The sequence below is a fragment of the Neomonachus schauinslandi genome, chromosome 1, assembly GCF_002201575.2.
Source record: "Neomonachus schauinslandi chromosome 1, ASM220157v2, whole genome shotgun sequence".
NCBI classification, from domain to species: Eukaryota; Metazoa; Chordata; class Mammalia; order Carnivora; family Phocidae; genus Neomonachus; species Neomonachus schauinslandi.
The window spans coordinates 38,511,811-38,534,012 of NC_058403.1; the positions used below are offsets into that span (position 1 = coordinate 38,511,811).

The 22,202-nt window shown below is 37.3% G+C and overlaps 1 protein-coding gene across 1 annotated transcript in view; it reads right to left on the reverse strand.

The window, feature by feature from the left end:
- Nucleotides 1–1,863: 1,863 nt before the first annotated feature.
- Nucleotides 1,864–22,202, reverse strand: part of VGLL3 (vestigial like family member 3) — a 44,049-nt gene continuing 23,710 nt past the window's right edge. The window contains exon 4 of the mRNA XM_021689415.1: nucleotides 1,864–4,140. Coding sequence (XP_021545090.1) covers nucleotides 4,097–4,140 — 44 coding nt within the window. The 3' untranslated portion in view covers nucleotides 1,864–4,096. The remainder of the gene's footprint in view (nucleotides 4,141–22,202) is intronic.

Consider the following 22,202-nt stretch of genomic DNA (forward strand, 5'->3'; position numbering starts at 1 on the left):
TTAATTTGGGAGAAAATAATATGATCCCAGGTGAATAAAATTTTGGAAATGTAAGAAAACTCACAGTTGGACCTACATACCACTAAAAGGTTAATTTATTTTCCTTCATAAATGACACACTAAAGCAACAGAATTAAGAAATTTACATTTTATCTTCAACAAATAGTGGACAAGATTCTCTTGCAACAATTTGTTATGAAAAAGCAGTCATATATCTATTTGATTGCTGCAAAAATGGATACGGAAAGTATAAAGAAGGGACATCTGGGAGCTCAATTTTATGACCTACTTACTTAATTGACAGACATTTGTGGTACCTCTTACTTACTGAACATCTACTATGAGACAGAGATGATTGATGACAGATAGATAGATAGATATATAGATAGATGATAGATAAATGATTTCCACACTTCACAGCCTGCCGGTTAGGTACTATTATCTCACTTTACTCATAAGATACATAAACCTCAAATCACACATATCTAATTGTGGCCAAGCCAGAATTCAGACAATGACCTAATGCACAAGTCAATGCTCTTTTCCATTAATTCATTCTGCTTCTCTATTTATCCCTCAGTCAACACTCCAATATATAAACTTTCCTTTTCCACCACTTAACGCCACTGCCCCATTGACTTAATTTGGCAAATATTATGTCACAAAGGGACACTCAGTAAGAAACAGAATTTAGTTTCTTGAAATATAGTTTCTGACTGCAACTTTAAATGACAAATAGAACATTAAACTAGATAGCAAATGCAAAAACTAGATAGATCCTGCCCTATTCTGCAGGTCTGAGAATAGGAATAGGAAATATGATTTGCAAAATAAATAATGAGCTCCTCAAGGGCATGTTTTATGCCAGTGCCTAGAATTTGTTTGTTTTTTTTTTAAGTTTTTATAAAGTAAAAAGAATTAATTCCTTAAATTATTTGCAACCCACTGGTTCTCATTTGCAAAATGTAGAGCAACCCTGGCCATTTTTGCTTAAAATAATAATGTTAATAATTTTAAGAGGACAGAGAAAGAAAAAAAAATTACAGATAAAAGTTAGGAGGGGACAGTTAACCTTCTTAAGAAGAAACGTTGTTTTTTAAAATATTTAGAGGCTCTTTTCAAATAAACAGTGAGGGACAAAATAGCCTGTTGAGATCTTACTTATCACTATTATGTTGTTCCTTAACTCATGTTAGTTTAGTGGTCGAAGCCTAGATTAGATGTCAAATAAATGAGATGACTTAATAGGGTCTAGCTTATTAGAAACCTTGAAGGAAGTCTAATGTTTAAAATAGTCAAAGGTGGAATGGTTCCAAATGAATGGGGGAGGAAGTTGGTAGGCCTCTGTAAAGCTGGTCAGAAGCCTCTAAGTTCAACAGCATCATTTTGATGTGAGAAGAGCAGACCCAGAGAGTGATAGCATTTTCAACTTAAAATAAATTCAGAATATCATGCTAAATTACAACTCATCCTCTTTTATAACTTCTGGTGGTGAAGGTAATATGATCATAACAAGGGGATGCCAGGCAAAAAACAAAACAAAACCAAGGGGATGCCAGGCAATTATAGAGACATGTACTCTCTTTTTACTTAGACTTTGATCCATTCCTTGTCTGTGCAAGGATCTAACCCTTGTAGTATGTCAACAACGCCTTTTCTCACCAGGAGAACTCACTTACAAATCTTTCCTGGATACAGCAGAATTCAGGCCCCCAGCTTTTCTTGGGCCCCAGAGCCAAGGAACCTTTCATACTATAGTTACCAGGAGTGGCACAGAACACAGTCCAAATTCAGGGTGTAGCTATTCAATTGTCTCTCTCTCCTTGAATTCAATTCAATGGAGAATAAGGAGAGGAGCAGAGAGTTAATACTTTTCTTCTCCCTTAATTGGGAAAATCCAATTGAATGATCTGAATGAGTTGGAGTACAACGCTGTTCTAAGAGAAACTGCAAAGGAAGTTAATAGGTTCCAAGGGAAGAGGAGGAAAATAAATAATCCCCAGTGAGTCATCCCATGGGAACTGTCGAATACTTGTCTTTGAAAACTCAGGACACAAGAGGAAACCAATTTTATAAAGTCATTTAACTTCATGCTCCACAGATTGGGCAAAGTACATACAACCGTAACAAGTCAAATTATAGATCAAAATATAGATAATTTGACCAAGCCACTCCCTAGAAATCTAAGTTCATATCATTTGTAAGTAGAAAATTCCTTAAGTTTTGACCTCACATTAGGTAAAAATATGCATATTGCATTAAGGAGAGTCTGGTTAAGAAGAAGCAACTTATGATAAGACTACAAGAGAGTGTATAATAGATTTATAACTCACCAGAGGCACCAGGAAAGAAAACTAATGCAAAAAACAGAGATAAGGGAACTACTTTAAATTATCTGTAAGAACCCTGCCTAGCTGAGCAGAGGTTATGCTGTTCTTATAGCTAAAATGTTTATGCACAAGATATACACAGTTTAAAATGGAAAGTGGTATTTCATGAAACACTCTATTTCATATGGGTGAAGACCAGGAGGGGGCACATTTGAGAAACTTTTACCAAACAAAAACTTCTATATAACACTAACTTTTTAATGTGACCCATCTCTGGAAGCAGCTATATGAGAATGGACTTTGCATCAAAAATCCTTAAGATATTAACTGCTACTTTTATAACCTTAATCTTTTCCTAACAAGGTCTTAATGATTATTCCAACTTCACCTTATTTAGATCCTGAGGGCCATGCCAAGTTGAATCCTGAGTATTCAAGGATAAATTTCAAAGAATAAATAGTCAATTTATTACCCCGATTTAAGTAATTGTGGCATAAATTCCAATTTAAATTTCATTTTGCTCTAAAAAGTTTTCTTAAAAAAGTTCAATCAGCTAAGACCAGATTTAAACAAACAAGAAAGTCTTGAAAAACACATTTGAAATATTATATATATATTATTTTTCAATTTACAGTGATGAGTAACATTATCAGAAACAGCCATTGAATTAAAGGCTTTGTGATGCATCTAGTACCTTCCCAAACATTATCCCTTCAAACCATCTCTAGGAAAAAAACTATCCACTTAAAATATGACCTTAAAAATTGCCATGATTGCATAATTAGAAACAAGGAAACTAAACCACTGGCAATCAAAGGTAGCATGGGTAAACGCATTTTTTTTTTTTCCAGGAGTTGGATATAAACTGGTTCCATTTGTCAAAGTTGGATGGGCTAAGAAAGACAACTACATATGCTAGGCAAACTCTCCCTCTGATTGAAAGTTTCTGCAAAACTTAGTCAACCTCCAAGTACTCTTTGGGACAAATCGAAGTAATGAAATATCCTTTCTTTAGTGTTGGTCATGAAAAAACTTCCTTTTCAAGCTATGCATATAACTCAAAGCTAGGTGAGCTAGCATGGAATTAAATCTTCACCGAGATTTAATGTAAAACAATACTATATTGGCTTGGCTATGGTGCTACTTTTGTAAAAAAGGAGAAACTATCAAACACTTGAGGTAACCTAGAAAGCACAGAGCATATCACAGACATCTGAAAGACAAGCCTTTTCAACATTTTTGCCAGTGCTTCTCTGAGAGCAAGTTCTTTAAACAGAACTTAACAATTTTTACAATATTAAAAAAAATACATCCCTCAAAAATAGCCCATCAATGCTAAATCAAACTTTCTGTATTTCTACAAAAATAGATACACATAGAGCTACAAAATTGTATTCCTGAAAGAATGAGCATTTTCATTTGTGGTTCATCTTTTCCTGACAAGGTGGTTGGTTCAAAAAGGGGAAAAAAAAAATCAAAAGGAAACAAAAATTAAACCATGTATCCATAAAAGCAAGACAAAAAAAGAGTTGCACAGTTGGCAAAGGCTCAGATGAGGGGAAAAAACAAACAAAAATGCTTTTCTTCAATGTCTAGGACCCACTGGGCTTTCTCAAGAAAAGGCTCCCAACCAAAGTCAGCTGGCTGATACTTCCTCTTCTCCTTGCATGTCTATCGTGTCCCACTGCAGAATGGAAAATACTGGCAGCATCTTTCCCAGTGGGCCCACGGAGTCACACTCCAGCCTGACTTGCTAATACTGTGTTTCAGTACCATGGTGATTCCTTGCTCTTGTCTTGATGCTGTAGACCTGGGAAAGGTGACAGTGAGAAAAACGAAAAGCTTTAATACAAGAAGCACTCGAAAGTGGGCATAATCTACAAGGCATTGAATACAGAAGCCAAAAAGACGATCTAGGCCACGGTGGGGTACGGCCTAAGGATGACCTGATCTCTAAAAAAATTCCGTGCTTGAGCTCACAGTTTTCAAAAAGCCAACCAACACAGCAGTTGACAGAAACTCTAGACTAGCACAATGCCACTTGTACAGTAGAAATTCTTCTTCCTCTTCTTTGGTACAGTAGAAATTCCTTACTGTAGTTTTTATTTTCTTGGAGTATGAGTGATAATAAATAAAATAAAATAATAGACACAGAACCTTTTTAGTTCTAATTCCAAAAGGAGCTGATATTTGGAGAAAACAAGTTAACCAATCTTTGGGGCACTTCAGTTAATACTTTTCAGCAATAAAAATGATACTTTTGAACTAAAAGAGTGAGTAAATTCTGGTGCTATTTTGAAATGCAGTCCATAGTGGTATTGTTATCCAACATGGTGAGCAATTAGACATGGTTAAAAACTGGATCTGATAGTGTCAGTAAGATAGACATAGCTGGTTCATAGCTAATAGCACAAAATATTATTTTTATAAATGTACTTATTTTTTCACATCTTCCTCCAGAAAATATTTAAGATGGCTTATGAAAATCTATACTTCATAGCAAGAAAATAAAATTTACAGATAAGGCTTTAAAAATAGTGACCAAAGGAAAATAAGTGAACATGTATGAATTCCAACTCAAAGCTAAAGTGATTAAGAAGTTTATCAAACAGGAAACAGAAAAATATGACTCTGATTTGGTTCCAATACAGTCAGTTGACTGATTTCTGATGAGGACAATTAGCATAGCACCTTCAGCTTATACCCACTTGAAGTCACTTACCTCAGTTTCCTTTATTTTTGGCATAATCGTTTGGAAGAGGAAAGACAAGGTAATGATTAAAACCAAATACCAAAACATGAAGGAAGGCTACTGCATGAGTGGGTAGAAAGGCAGCATGATTGCCGCTGTGCGGGTGCTCAGATCACAGGATGTTTTCTTGATCCTTGATCTGAAACTGTTGTAAGTCTGGGCTGGATGTCAGAAATGGAATGGTTAAATGAGCCAGTAGGGTTTTAAACTATAATTGTTACTAAAACAGCTGCAGTGATTTCATTTCTTGTCCCTCCAACTTGTCAAAGAATTTTACAAAACAATGGATGTCATTACAAAACAGACACAATTAGTCAGTCATTAATGGGAGACATATAGACAATCTACAAAAAGACTACATAAAGGGAGAGAGAACAAACAGAAAAAGACAAAGAAGCACCCCATAGAATCACAAGTCACTATTTATACCCTTTAGCACTTGCATACTGGGAAAAAAGCAACACTTTCTGAAAAAAGATTAGTTCCATTTTATTTTTTTTTTTCTCATGAGACTAGTATTATGTTTAGATACAGAGTCAACAGTTTTCCTTTCAAAAAAAGAGCAGGATGAGGAGGAGAAACAGGAGGAAGAGGAGAAGGAAGAAATAAAAGGATTGGGGGGTATACTCATTCACTCTAAATTTGCTTTACTCATTTTCAAGTGATTTTGTGGTTAGAATAATTTGCAACCTGACACAGTCTCTGTATGGTGACTCTTATAATCTAAACCACCTTAACTGACAATCTGCTGACTGCATAAATATTTTTTTCATTATTGAAACGTCTCATCTTCTGTATGACTCAGTATTTCCACACTTGAAGACCCCATCAATCTATAGAATGTCAGCACAGCAAGTCATGAATAGTGTTGGAATCATCAAGTGGTTTGAGTGTCTTTTTTTTCCTCTTACATAAAGGCAATCCCTAGTTTGCTTTGCAAAGACATATGACTCCTTCAAAATCATGTTAGCCTTTTTCTGCAGACAACTATTGCATTACTTACCACAGCTCTACATTTTCGAACCAGAATAACAGAGGGCATTCTCTCCTTATAACTTCATCTCTTCATTGTTTTTATTTCCAAGTCTTTCCATTAGAGTAATGCAATTCGTCTATGGCCTAAAAAATCAATTCATCTATGGCCTCAAATGTATTAAATACCTACTGTAGTCCTTGTGGTTTAACTGCTTCTTGGTGATGGTACATTCTATCAAACCTTCACTTTAATTACCAGGTATTTCAAAATATCCATTAAATTCAACAGGCGTAAGTAAAATACAAGAAAATGAACAACCACAAACAAAATACCCTACTACTAATAAGTTGCAACAGAGAAGTGGTGGTAGGATTTTTCTTGTTAGACAATTGATGAGGATAAATCAGGATATTTAAGAGTCATCTGGTACATTTAGTTTTCTCAGCAAGGATCGAAGAGGAAGAAATCATTGACTTATTATCTGTATGCGGTCTACTTACATTTGGGGTTTCCCCAGCTTTTCTTACCAGAACACAAAATCTACTCTGCTATATTGCTCCTATTCAGGCTTGTTCTGTCTCTCAATTTCCTAACGCAAACCTATAGGAAATTGGTTCATAACATATGCTGAAATCTCCCCACTGGCTCTCTGAAATCACCCATGTTTATCTTCCTGATATCAGTAACTAAGTTTTAATTTTATTGTTTAGTCTGTGAGATTTTTAGTAGATGAGAAAATAAACATCATAAAAATGGCAGTGAACATTTTCTTACAGTTAAATATGACAGGCACTGTGTGAAGTGCTTTTCCTGAAATATTTCATTTAATGTTTCCAACCATGCTACAATAATATTTATTTTACAAATGAGAAAATTGAGACTAAGAGAAATTATGAAACTATTAAGTGGTAGAGCTAGGTTTGAAAACAAGGTGGTCTGATGTCAGAGTCAAAGGTCTCAACCACAAGGTATATGGCTTGCCCCCATTTGGACCATATTTGTCAGAGACTATGTCACTAAACTATACTACCCACAATTCCCCAAGTCAAAATCCTTTCATTCAATTTGAGGAAAAAAATAATACATATTTTTTATATTCCTTTTTACACTGTTTAGAAACCACCTGACAACAGAACCAGTATCAGAGTTAACAACACAGCTCTTTTAGTAACCTTTTTAAACTAAACATCTGTAATGTTTTTTCTAAGATGCGGTAATTGATTACACAGTAGTTTATTATACTTCAGATGAAGACTACTTTAGTTGTGTAATAGGATATTCCATGTTGACTGATATGTTTTTGATATATAACCCTCCCCACTGCCACAAAAAGAACCCTTCTTCAGTGTGAACACTGAAGGCGCAGGGTGACCATTTGGATCATGAGGTGATTTTCAGAAATGGGGCCAGAGAACAAAGACATCAGACTGTTGGCTTCAGTGTTTGAGAGTCTGGGATTCAGTTAGGAGAAAATCTTGAATGGAAATGCAAGCCCACAGATCCAGTTCCTCAATTCAATTCCAACACCACTAACACCTGACCACCAAAAGAAAAAGAAAAAAACAAACAAAAACAAACAAACAAACAAAAAACCCAGACTTAAGAGAGCAAGGGAAGTATGAACACAGAAAAGAAGTGTAAATTAATTAGAAGCAGGAGAGAAGTCCTGGTCGAGGAACGAAGATTGTAAGAGAATTATCCTTTAAAATTTGAAGTATTTGATTCCCTAACAAGGCATCACAACTCATTTTCTCACTTTCTAGCTGAAATTTTTAGGAGGCAACACCTTCAGAGGTTCACCTCTTTTTTTTTTTTTTTTTTTTTTTAAGATTTATTTATTTGAAGGTGGGGAGGGGCAGAGGGAGAAAGAAACCCAAGCGGACTCTGCACTCAGAGAGGAGCGGGGCTCCATCCCACAACCCTGAGATCAGGACCTGAGCCCAAACCAAGAGTCAGACACTCAGCCAACTGCGCCAGCCAGGAGCCCCAGAGGTACACCTCTTACAAAAGGCTCTGGGAATAAGGAAGTAGAGATGGCAACAGGGCGTATCTAAGGATGAAAGATCTGGACACTTCCTGCTCTCGTTTCCCTCCACTCTTAGGTGTCTTGTAAAAAGATCCTAAAGTTTCCGTGTGACCCTCAAAACAGATACAAGAGTGAGCTCAGAGAAAATGTTGGTGGGCCTGCTAGTATGTCCAATGGCTATGATGTGGGTACCCCACAGCAGAAGAAATGACACCAGTCACCCCAACTGAGAATGTTGGAGGGATCATAATCGCTAGAGGCTGAACCTGACTTAAATGGGTCATCACTTGGGGGAGAGCACTCTTCAGAGAATGCACTGAGAAACAGAGTGGGGGGGGGATAGGTTTGAAAACAAAGGCCAGGATAGGAAGGAAATGACAAAATCATGAAGCAAGAAGCAACCTCTTAATTGACAGTTTCTGTGATACAATGATTCTAGGAATACAGAGGCAAACCTAAGGAGAGGGTGAGGATGGAATCTGAGAAGAGGTTTCAATTCTAAATTGGACATTGTACTAAATAGAGCAATGGAGATACCATTAAGTTGGACTAAGAATACTCAGAATTAACAAGGTTAAGTTTTCTACTATTGGGGAGAAATAAATAATAATTTAGGTTACTGAGAAACTATACTCTGGCACATCTGAGTTTTAGGGAATGTTTGATTTTCAGAGTCATATCCATTAGGAAAGCATGTCCTGCTTCTAAGTCAGCAAATCACTTGACAACACCACTGACTATAGCTCTTAAGTAAGTTGAACGTGCTTCCAATTAATTTTATTGCTGTAGATAAAAGAGGTAATGTGGTAACCATACACTGGGGAACATGCTGCTGATAAAAAAGAAGAAAACATACATAAAACCTTGAAGTGTGGGTAGAATATTTTATGACCTGAAAGTCAAGAAATACTTAGATGCATAAATATAAATTCTTCATTTCATAGATACTAAGAGTCTAGAAACTCTTTAGGATCAAAATGCTTGCCATGACACTAAAAGAAGCTGGTAGCTTATTCCTACATTTAAAAAAAAAGAATCCCCTGCTTCATCCCTGCTTTAATAAAGTAAGTCATATTTATTACAAATATAAGTATATACAACACTGTGTTGGATACTATATCAAAATATCCAACCTTAACCAACAATTTGACATCTAACACTGAAACATTGACAAATGATCACAAAGTGATGCAAGAGACAGTTGTATTATCTTCTCCTGCTTTATAAAATTATCATTGGTAATGATCATACAACTGCATTTGTTTGTCTGAGCCCCAGGGCAATCAGTTTAAATGCTAGTTAAGAATTTCTAAATAAGATCTACGTGGGGATAGCACCTTAACACTAAGTAGGAGAAACAAAAAGTAGAGGAAACACAAAGTGGGGGAAAAAATAAGAGTGAGAGCTACCCAATTCAGGAACTATGATTTCATTTTAGGTAAATATTTAAAACACGTTTAACCACCATGGACACCTCCCTTCATTCTTCTTTAAAAACATATATTTTTTTTCAAATTTCGAAACATCAGAGACTTCTTGCTTAATATCAATTTACAGGGGATTTAGAAAGTATAAGTTCTACCTAATATCCCTTGTCACCACAGAACTCACTGAGTATACTTTAGATGTACATACATAGTCATACCACTATTTATACTATGCTATATACCATGCTTATTTCACCAGCAATATTATCTTGGAAAACCTTTTATTCCATGTCAGTACATGCAGATGAACCCTTCTGGAAGGATGTATAATATTTATTCTACCCTGTAGTGTAAATTACCCAATTCTCTATAGATGTACATCATTTGGGAACACACATGTGTACAAATATACTTGTTACTTAAGTGAACATTTTGATACATAAGACAATTTCCTGAAAATATGTTAATATAATTGCTGAACCTCAGCATATTGGTACACTTACATTTGCATATTTCGTTGTGAGTGCTAAATGTTTCAGCAAGTTTGTACAAATATTCATATCATTTTTCATTACTTATTATTACAGATTAAAAGTATCTAATTCGGGGCGCCTGGGTGGCTCAGTTGGTTAAGCAACTGCCTTCGGCTCAGGTCATGATCCTGGAGTCCCTGGATCGAGTCCCACATCGGGCTCCCTGCTCAGCAGGGAGCCTGCTTCTCCCTCTGACCTTCCCCCCCTCTCATGTGCTCTCTGTCTCTCTCATTCTCTCTGTCTCAGATATATAAATAAAATCTTTAAAAAAAAAAAGGTATCTAATTCGATTTGCATTTCCTTTCACATTAGTGAAGGTAAACATTCTGTGATTATGGCATTTCTTCCTCTGTGTTTTATCTTTGGCCAATTTCCTGTGCATTTAAGAAAGCAATTTCCTCATTAGTTTCTAAGTGCTTTTTGTATAGTAGGTACATAAGGATTATTTTTCTCATATTTTACAAATATTTCAGTCAGTTCGATGAGCATTAAGCATCTTCATACTTAGTACTTCAATGCTGGACAATAATTCTTTTTAAAGTCATCACAAACAAAATGTACTCTTGAACCAGGCCAAAGATTAAATTTATTATGACACTTGAATTACAATTACCTTCTTATCATTACAACCCTTGCACACTAAAACAATGGTAAGAGATACTTAACTATGGCAGTGAAATAATTTATTAGCAGAGGGATGTCTTTCTGTGTATAAAGATGTTTTCTCGAGGCACATTTAGAAGTGACTTAAAAATTTCCGTGTAGTAGTACTGTCAGAAACAATGAGGTGAAAACTGTCTAAACAGGCCAAAATATCTTTAAGTTCAGATTCAAAAGACGAGTAGAAATGGAAAATCCACGGAACCTCGTAGACCATAATTCACTGCGTTTTTGTCAGGAGCACAGCGCCTGCGAACCTGAGGCAACCATTGCAGGCGGCAAGCGGGTCAGTGGCCAGGTGTTTCCCGCTGCTCCTGTTTTCCCAGCCCCAGACAGCAAGCTCCCCTGGCAGCCTGCCCGCCCTCTCACCGCCTTCCTCCCTCCAAAACCACAAACCCTCCTATGCGTACAATAGCCACCCATTGCCTTTGGCGACGTCCACTTCCTCAGACGTGTGCAGGTTAAGATGGCCAGCTAGCAAGGGAAACTGGCAAGTACTCAAACCCTCAGGATACAGAGTTACAAATCTGAACCAGTCATTTTACAATTGACTTCGCAGACAAATATAAAATATAAATAACAAGAGTTGGGTAGTTTTGGATCATAGTGGCAATTTGCTGTGCTCAAAATATGAATATCAATTCGATCACCCCTTAGGTGAGAGAAACTGGGGACCAGGAGGTAGGATATGTAATATAGACACTGCTCACCAATTCCAAAAGCAGATATAGACAATAAAACAAAACTTTGAAGACAGAGACAAAGAATAAAGGAAAGGGGGAGTGGGGAAGAGTGAAATGGAATACCCTCTGCGATTTCTTCTACAGACTTTCTCCCAGAACTAGAGAGGAGCAAGACCAAAAAATGCTTGGATCACTTATTGTAACTGAAACCACAAGTTATAATACTCTCAAGAGATTCTAACTATCCAGACATCTGTTGGATAACAAATGCAGCCAAACATGCATCTTTAAAGAGGTTTCTAGGTTATGCAGTGACAGCTTTATGATCCAGAAAATAGATAATCCAACCAGAGGAAGAGCTAATCTGGATTCATCGCTTACCCATAAAAACATAATTAGGGACACAACACCAACACAGGAAACACCATACCTAGGAGGATGAATTTTTTAAAGACTCCAAATTTTTTAAAAATTACTTCAAAACTGCAGAAATACAAATGTATTTTTCTACCCATTTGATTTAAGGAACCAATCTCTCCATTAGAGTAAAACATATTGGAAAATATTTGGTAAGAATGAGATATGTTGCATATCAATCAATTCTACATTGACATCAGTAATTTCTCATCTTACCTATATGTGATATAAACACAAGCTTGTTCTGACATTTTCCAGAAGAGATTGTCCAATCCAAGCAAACATAAATAAGGCTTCAAAGATTCTGAAGATGCCGAGCATCACCTGATACTGCTCAAGCAAAGCAACCGTGAAAATAAGCATTATAACACATGCTTATAGTTGACAAAAATTATGAAGGTAAATACACAGTATATCAGGCTGTATGCAAACAAAGAATGGCATATTTTGCCTCTAGCAGTCCCTCAGAAGACTTTTTTTGGTCATCTTTTTGCCAAGGAATTCACAACATGTTGGCCACAGACAACTGTTTGTGAAATCTTATATTGTTGATAAACAGAACAATAAGAGAAGAGTTAGACAGCCTGAAAGGGAATAAAAAGAATCTGTAAATTCCGCAGGCCGTATAGAATTTTTGTATATAATCTTTGCACCCTATTTGAAAACTGATGGGAATCTGTCTGGGAATGAGAGTCTGAAACAGATTTCTTCATTTGAGCTGTTTGTTGTAGATGTACCCTAATATGTGATATGATATGAGCAAAGCGTTACTTGAAAAGATAATTTGTGAATATAAAACACACTGACCCTGAAACAGGACTTTTAATGCTTTGAGTGGTTCTCCATTCAGAGTCACACTAGAATATCCTGGGAGTTTGTTTGTTTGTTTGTTTTCAACCTCTACACCTCCCCTCTCAGACGAACACATACGTTTCTCTCGGGAAGACATGGTGTAGTTTGAAAAAGTACCCACTCTTAGGAGTAACTAGTTGATGAGGTCTCCATTAAGAAAACAGTCAAAAGATGATGGCATTGTCTAGTTTTGCTTGCAGTTCTTAGGAAAATATTTCAGAAAGCAAGAGATGCTACCCAATTTATATAGCAATAAATAGAAACTTGTTTACAAAGTTAATACTGCAGTGGAAAAATCAATCAGTTTTTAGTTCACAACTTTTAAAGATTAGCATGTATTAATGGAGTTTGGTGAGTCTAATTATATGTAGTCTAATTGCCTCATTCTGCACATAAAATTTCCTTTTGATCTATATGAGTGATGAGGACAAATATCTCAACAATACTTAAATCCAAGGGGATAGGATCAATTTTTTAGTACCCTCTCATTCCACAAGGCAGTGTTATAGACAGGAAAACAAAAAACAAAAAAACTTGTTTAAAAATGTCTTGAAGATGCGCATCCTGATACTCTTTCAAGTCCTTTTCTTCTTGATTCTTTATTATACCTCTCCCACTGTCTGCCCAACCAATACAAAAGCACCCAGTTTTCACCGTATGGCCTATACCTGCAAACAGCAGTATTGGGAAATTTGGCTCTAGCCAATATCAAAACTATTCTTTTTTTTTTTTTTTAAGATTTTATTTATTTATTTTAGAGAGAGAGAGAGAGAAAGAGAGAGAGAGAACAGGGGGAAGGGGCAGAGGGAGAGTGAGACAGAAACCCAAGCAGACCCCACACTGAGCATGGAGCCCGATGCATGGCTCGATCACATGACCCCAAGATCAGACCTGAGCCAAAACCAAGAGTCCGATGCTCAATGGAGTGTGCCCCCCAGGCGCCCCATCTCACAGGTATTCTTCAAGAACAGAAGCAAATTAAGGTAGAGTCAGGGAGTAACAGAGGCATTCAAGGCTTTCATCTCAATTATTCATGATGTCTCACATCTCCAGTGCGAATTTCGTTTTCTGCTTGAAATGCTATGTATTTAATAAGAATAATGAGAGCTTTAGTTCTCCCTCATGTGCACTATCTAGGAAACACAACCATGTGCAGTAGTTCACGGGAATCTCCCAGTTGCAACAGAATAAGAAGTATCATCTCCATTCTGCATCTAACGAAGAGGAGGAACGCACAGGTTATGAGACTTGCTCAACATCATACAGCTAAGTGGTGATGTGGGTCTTGGAATTTATTTTTTGGTCCTCCGCTTTTCCCATACATATCTCTAGACACACATTTCTACCTGTCTGCAAAGATTAAAGTTCTCTGGACTGACCACCATTTTTATGAGCCCCTAAGTGACTGGGGGGGGAGGGTTTAGTAAATTATTAATAAGATCAATCTCTCTCATCTCTTCTTGCCTCCTTCTCTTTTACACACACACACACACAAACACACCCCATTATTTGTATCCTTATGCAAATGATCCTGAAACATTTGGAACCCTCTCAGAAGGCTCCTGCACTTGCTTCATAAAGTAGGAGGAGGATCTATGAGACAAAATCCCCATGCTTTGGGCATTGTGACATTATGGCACCATTCAGTGGTGTAAGGCCTGGAAGACAGCATGGACAAGATCTACATGGCTCTGGGAGAGCAGGGGAAATTCATTAAGGCTCCAGAGAATCCAGCCATGGATACTTGAAACTGACAGCAGTGCTCTGGAATGCATTTCTCCCTCTGATTCACCATCCAGTTACTTTTCATGCAGATCTCACTCTCTGGCTGGGGTCTCCTGGCATTTTGCATGCCTTTCAAAGATGGTTTCCATTACCCTTCTGGTCACGAAATTGTCATTCTGGACATGTGTCCTATACAACTAACACCATTCAGGAGTGTGTAAATATTTTAACATAATTTTGATGGTTTTTTTTTTTTTTCTCTCAGTGGGAAAGAGGATTATGACATATGCCAAAGAAAAAGAAAAAGGTTTGCAGAAAGTGTTAAGCAATTAGTTGTTAATTACTAGTCTTTATTGTTATCAAATCATAAACTCTAAAAAAGTCTAGAGAAAGTATAGTTCAAAAAACATCCTAACATATACATTTTTTTTTAATCTGCAACTATTGTTTTGTGACATCTTAACTATCTTAATTTAGATGATGTCCTCAAGGTAAGTATCCAGAAATCTGTAAATTTTTATTGAATAGCACAATTACCACTGAAAAATCATGTAGTCTCAGGGCTGGCTTCCATATCATATGCCATTTAAAATGTCTACCTGCTGAAATGAAATGATTAGAAGTAAGCTTCTGTGCCCATACTATTTTAAAACACGATTACAGCAAATTTCCTAATTTCCTCATCACTTACAAAAATTACTAACAATGTCAGGAAAGGCTTCAATAAGTCCCTAACCCCACAGCCTCCAGAATTCAGACAACTACTATATATGCTCCATGAGAAGGTATGAAGAGAAAAGGAAAGAAATTGTTTTTAGTTGAGCACCAATCATATATGTTACTTTGATGTCCTTTCTTCTGTAGAATAAAAACTACCTTAGTGCTTTAATAATTTATATAAATCATACTATCCTCTCAATTATTACTGTAGCTTTCTGATGATTTCTGTCTAAACTTAACCACATTTCTCGCTCATTGTAAAGCCCGGAACTGGAGCATTATGATATTAAACAAATACCCAAGTGCACTGGGTTGGTAACTACTGGTTTCCTATGGTCTGTTTTTGCAAATGTATATGTTTAGAGAGAGAAATGATTTCCAAGAGGTCAATGGATATAAAGCTCCATGATCTGTATCCCTTTGATATCCCCAGCAAAATTCAAAAATTAGTAACACTTTACAAGGGGATGTTAAAATAGTTTAGCATGGTTATTTTTGAGAACTTTCATGCAATCACAATCTTTGTTGCCCAGGCTTGTCAGCTCCAGACCACATACAAGAAAGCGCAGGTCTTGAGATGTGATCTAGAGAGATGGCAAAGTTACAGGTTGAATGGAAAAGCAAGTGGTAACTTGATGTCCATCTCTCTTTCATGGAGAGAAACTGCCTATTTGCTGCTCTAGTTCACTAGCTACTTTCCATCCTGCTTTCTATTTCCTGCATTTGATAAAATAAAGATACAGATGTTTCTCCTCATGGATTGCAGCATAAAGCATCCACACAGTATTGAACAAGACTGACCACCGTGTTCTTAACAGCTGAAGTCATTTGATTAGCCTATTTCAAAGGGAACACTATATAACAATTTTGAGCAATAATACCTTACATGGCTTTAAAATACAATTTTTGCCTTTTGTGAATGAGGTTCCTTTCACAAAATATTCAGGTTAGAGGATTCAAATTAAATGCATTTTGTAAAATGTAGTTTACAGGCCTTACACCATAAAAAATTTCAAAAAAACATGTAGGTTGATTCTTTCATAATATTATCAGACAGCAAGTGTTTGTGGAGAGAAAAAAAATAGATAAAAAGGACATTTGATTACTCCTAACTTCCCCATTGGTGCCCAGTGCTCCGTATCCATTATCAAAATTTAAGTTCTCAAAGAATGTTGTCCAGGCTTCTTAACAGAGTAATTCTATTCACAGGTTAATGAAGGCCATTATTATGAAAGTCTCTTCAGAAATAATTCCATTTATGCCTTAACATCTGAGGGAATACTAGAAACGTAGTTTCTTGTACCTATGGAAAATTTCACAGCCTGTATCCAGCAAGTTATTTCAAGATCTAGTGCCTATTGTAGTTTTGCTTTTCTGCCTAACAAGGGTCAATGTCCCATCCTGTAACACATATTCTTGATTTCACTCAATAACTGAAGATATGCTCATTACTGAGAGATAAACCAGATACTGTTTAATATCTACCTATAATCATAGTTTGGGGCAGAATCATATAATAATTTCCTTATCAAATCTACTACTTATGCAAATGTATGGCTAATGCTTATATGACAAATTTTTTAAGAAGCCAGAAGATACATCAACATATATTAATTCCCTTTTAGATCCAGATTTCCCAAACCTGTGTTACAGTAGGGAATGTTGTTTTGTTTTGTTTTCTAATGTTAGGCTACTTAATGTATTTTAGCAAAAAGAAACCATTTATGTATATTTTATATTGAGTGATTATGGCATTCTTCAAAGTAAAAAAATAGATAAATAAATTTGTAACAAAATTGTAGCTAAAATAACATGAGAAATCCTAAGAAAAATAAACCTGTGGCTTGGCTGATGAAAACAATCTCAAGCCATGAGCAGCTTGTGTTTATAGAGAAGAAATCATACCACAAAGCATGACCCTTTTTCCTTTTGGTAAATTTAAATATAGTGGATGAAGTGAAACTTATAAATAAAATCAACTTTGTATTTCAGTAAAAAGGCCTCGTGAACAAATCTTTACTTGCAAAATTAATTCAAACTGGTTGGGATGAATTACATTGTATATTTTACATTAAGTAAATTATTGGCAATAACAGGAAATAAGAATGACAGCATTTCAGTGAAATGAATTGCATGGTTATGGCCACTGAAAGGTGAATACTAGAACAGAATTTACTTAATGTCATTGTAAAATATCTGAGCGTAATAGAGATAGATCTTACTTATATGTGCATATCTAATAATAAGATAAAATCAGGAAATATAGAAGTATATAAAATAAAAAGTAAAGTTCTCGCTCAACCCCATAATTTCACCCCTAGGTACATTCCCAAAAGAATTGAGAGCAGCAATTCACAGAAATACCAGTACATGAGTGTTCATAACAGCATCATTAGTATTAGCCAAAAAGTAGGAACAAATCGATGAATGAATGGATACACAAAATGTGCTATATCCATACAATAGAATAGTATCTACTCCTAAAAAGGAATGAGGTTCTGATACATGCTACATGGATGAATCTAGAAAACACAGGCTAAGTGAAAGAAAGAAGATATAAAAGGCCACATACTGTATGACTACATTCATATGAAATGTCCAAAGTAGAAAAACCCATGGAGACAGAAAGTAGATTAATGGTTGCCAGGGCACAGGAAGAAGGAATATATATTGGGGATATATTTTATATTTCTAAGATATAAGGATTTCTTGTTGAGGTGATGGGAATGTTCTGGAATTAGTGGGGACGGTTGCACAACATCATGAATGTACTAAAACCACTGAATGGTACACTTTAAAATGGTAAAGCATATGATATGTAAAACATAGCTCATATATATATATATGTATATATGTGTGTGTGTGTGTGTATATATATATATATATATAAAGATTTACTTATTTATTTGAGAGAGAGAAAGAGCATGGTGGGCAGGGGCAGAGGGAAAGAATCCCAAGCAGACTCCATGCCCAGAGCAGAGCCCGATGCGGGGCTCGATCCCACAACCCTGAGATTATGACCCAAGCCAAAATCAAAAGTCAGAGGCTTAACTGACTGAGCCACCCTGGTACCCCTCAATAATATATTTTTTAAAGATTTAATTTAAGTAATCTCTACACCCAACATGGGGCTCAAACTCACAATCCCAAGATCAACAGTCACAGGCTCCACCTACTGAGCCAGCCAGGTACCCCATCAATAATATATTTTTAAAGCTACAAAAAGTAGGGGTCTGATCACCTTCCCTTGAAAGCTAAAATTTATAGAGTACCTATTATCTGCAGAGCACATTGGTAAATGTTTTACTTCATTAATTCATTTAATCCTCAATACAACCCAATGAAGCATCTTTTAAAGATAAGGAATTTGAGGCACCAAGGGGGTTAAGTAATTTGCACAAAGTCCTGCAGCTACTGAGTGATAGAGCGGGGCTTATAAAACCAGGCAGTCTGGCTTCAAAGCTCAGGCCACACACTAATTGCCAGGAGCAATGACCATTAAAAGTTGTGATATACGCTTCCAGATAATTTTTATTGCGGGAGCGCAGGCACACACATGCATATGTGTGGGTGTAGACAGATAAGAGTGATACATATGGAACGATACTTGAGGCCAGCAAACTCTAGCCCACAGGCCAAATCACGCTCACTTTTGTTTATATATAGCCCATGAGCTAAGAGTAGAAGGATGGGATTTATATTTTTACATGACTGAGAAAGAAAGGAATACAAAAAGAAGAGTAGCATTTCATGACAAATAAAATTCAAATCTCAGTGTCCATCAGTGAAGTTTTATTGGGACACAGACATCTTCATTTATCTAAGTTTTGTCTGTGGCTATAAACACTACTCTATAAAAGCAGAGTTGAATAGTGGCAACAGAGATAGTGACCCTGCAAAGCACTGAATATTTCTATCAGGCCCTTTATAGAAAACTTTTGCTGACTCTTGGATTATACCATACATGATACTCTAAAACTTTCTTTGTCACTAAGCATTATATTGTTTTGAACCTTCCAGATTTCCTTAATTTCTTTACATGGCTGCAAAATAAAAATGCACCTAAAATTATTAAACCTTTCCCCTACTGATGAAAATGTCATATTCTTTACCAAAACACTCTCAACATGGTTGGATTAATTTATTTGCCTCCTAATGGAATGTGAAAATGACCTACATTTTGGTGGCCTTGGTATCTGCACATAGAGCAGTTTCAGACCTGTATCACCTGAATACAAGCTCTTCCCTCCACTGCTCAGTAGCCACCAGTGTTGATGCTGAGTCCTGAGCTAAGCCACTGTTTTGGGACTACCTGGTCCAGTCAACTTTGCGTAGCCTGTATGGAGAGGAACCCACCTCGCATTCTTTTCAACTATCCTACCTTCTTGGCCTGGGCATATGACACAGAAACTTTTGTCCTTTTAAAGTGGTTAGAAAAGTGGAAGGGTAGGTACTATTCTTTAGTTCCCCTACAGTGGATACTGCAGTGGGCCATCAGATCCCTCCCCATTACGTGTTGAGACTTGGGAATTGCCTCAGCAGAATAAAGTCACTTTGCCTGACGTCAAGTCCCCTTTCCAGAGAAACACATCTAGTTACTGATCAATGCAGATGTATAAAAGCCCATCCACCTTGACTTAAAGTAGGACAATTAAAAAGTACCACCCCAACTCCAGAGCTCCTTACAGAATCCACTAAGGCTCAGTTGAACATAATCATAGTGAGACTTCTCTTGCCCAATTCTCTCATTGCACAAAGATGTTTCCCTGAGAACTCTACCCCATAAATTGTCTACAATCAAATCTGCATCTTAGAGTCTGTTTCCCGGGGGAAACTGACCTAAAACACTCCTCTCTAACTCTTCCCAGAGAGAGAGAGATGTGATATTTGATAGGACTTCTGAGTTCAAGAGAAGAAAAGGAATACATATGGCTCAGCCCCTCCCCCAGTCTCTCTTTTGGGCCAGCACCCATGCAGAAAGGCGCACGCTCCTCCTGCTTCTGTCCTTTGCAGGGTAGGCACATCAGATTCATGCCTCAGACCGTGCTTTTCAAGGCAAATCTGGGCAACCATCAATCTCTTTTCACAGTAATGAGGCTTTAAACTATGTGACAAGGAAGAGGTCTAAGGAAATCTTCTCTGAAGTCTAAATTTCTTCTAGGGTTGAATCTCCTAGAATCTAACCTTAGGGGAAGATACTAGAAGTCCAACTGTGGGAGTAAACCGAATCGAGGATCTCCAGTTCAGCCTGATCAATGATTATGCCAATGATGTGACCTTTATCTGCTTTATTCCTTGAGTCTTTGTTTTCTCAGTTGGATCAAAACTACGGGACAGGGCGCCTGGGTGGCTCAGTTGGTTAAGCGACTGCCTTCAGCTCAGGTCATGATCCTGGAGTCCCGGGATCGAGTCCCGCATCGGACTCCCTGCTCGGCAGGGAGCCTGCTTCTGCCTCTGACCCTCCCCCCTCTCATGTGCTCTCTCTCATTCTCTCTCTCTCAAATAAATAAATAAAATCTTAAAAAAAAAAAAAAAACTACGGGACAGAGGTGAATCTATCATCATCCTAAACCACACTGACAAAGTGCGCCTCTCTGCATGGGTGCTGGCCCAAAAGAGAGACTGGGGGAGGGGCTGAGCCATATGTATTCCTTTTCTTCTCCTAAACTCAGAAGTCCTATCAAATATCACATCTCTCTTTCTCTGGGAAGAGTTAGAGATGAGTGTTTTAGGTTAGCACCATGTATTTCCAATAGGTAAACCTTCATTCCTTATTATGAACAGTCTAATTTAATAGGCTTAATAGTCAAATTTACCTATATTTACAGGGAGATGGTACCCCAGCAACTTCTGAGATTTGGGGTAGGTTTTAGTTCAAATCCAACTTGGGCATTTTAGATTTAAGAAGTAGTTTTCAAATAGGAAAACTGAGCTTTGTTTCCTTCTTGTTAATGAATCCAGGTACATCCAACGCAGATTAAGTTTAAGAATCAAAAGCGATAATATACATAAAGTGCCTCTGGCGATACCTGATATGTAGGTACTCAATAAATGTTAATTCACAGCTCAGTGAGTATTAAGAACTACTTATATTAGACCCACATGGGTCCACTGCAGGTTTTCCAAAAAGAACAAAAATCCTCTCTCCTCCACTTCCAAAAAGCAGGATGCCTTTTCATTCTGAAGAGATTATTTCAAGTCAAAATTCTGAACTATGAGTAGCTGAATAAAGCTCCCACCAAAAATAAGGAGTGCAAAAATAGGTAGCAGATGACAGAGAAGTAGAAACAGAGAGCAACAGGCAGTCATGTCCCTTTTCCCCTTTACGTTATGGAAAGCACAGTATATAGACTGAACGTCTGTGACCCTCCCAAAGTTCATATGTTAAATGCTAACCCCCAAAGTGATGGGATGAGAAGGCAGGACGTGCTTAGGGAAGGATTAGGTCATGAAAGCAGAGCCTTCTTTAGTGGGATTAGTGCCCCTATAAAAGAGAGCCCAGAGAATTCCCTTGTCTCTTCCACCAGCTGAGGACACACTGAGAAGACAGTGTCCATGAAGCAGCAAGTTGGCCCTCACCAGACCCTGAATGTGTCGGCACCTTGCTCTCGGACTTTCCAGCCTCCAGCACTGTGAGAACTAAATGTGTGTCATTTAAGCCACCCAGGGTATGGTATTCTGTTATAGCAGCCCGGACTGACTAAGAAAGGAGAGAATATTTCCTAAACCTGCTAAGAGCGCTGTTAGCTCTGGCCACACAGGTACCCCAGAAGTGAGATAGGGAAGAGCTTCCAGAGACTGGCCACCTGTGATGGCAGGTACCAAACTGGGACTCTAATCCCATCCGGCCCCAGGCATCAAACCACGTAAGAACTGCCTTCATCCTGCGTAGTACGCGGAAAAGAAAGGAAGTGTGTGGTGATTAGCCCCATCATGTTCTCTTCTCGTAGAGAGAGAGAATCAAGTACCCCGATAGTTTGTTTAGAAAAGCAGCTTAAAGCCAGGGACTTCATAAGATGCTGAAACGGGTGAGTTTAAACAACAAGCAACACTGGGAAGCTCAGCGGAGAATCAATTAACCAAAGTAAGAATGTTCACTTA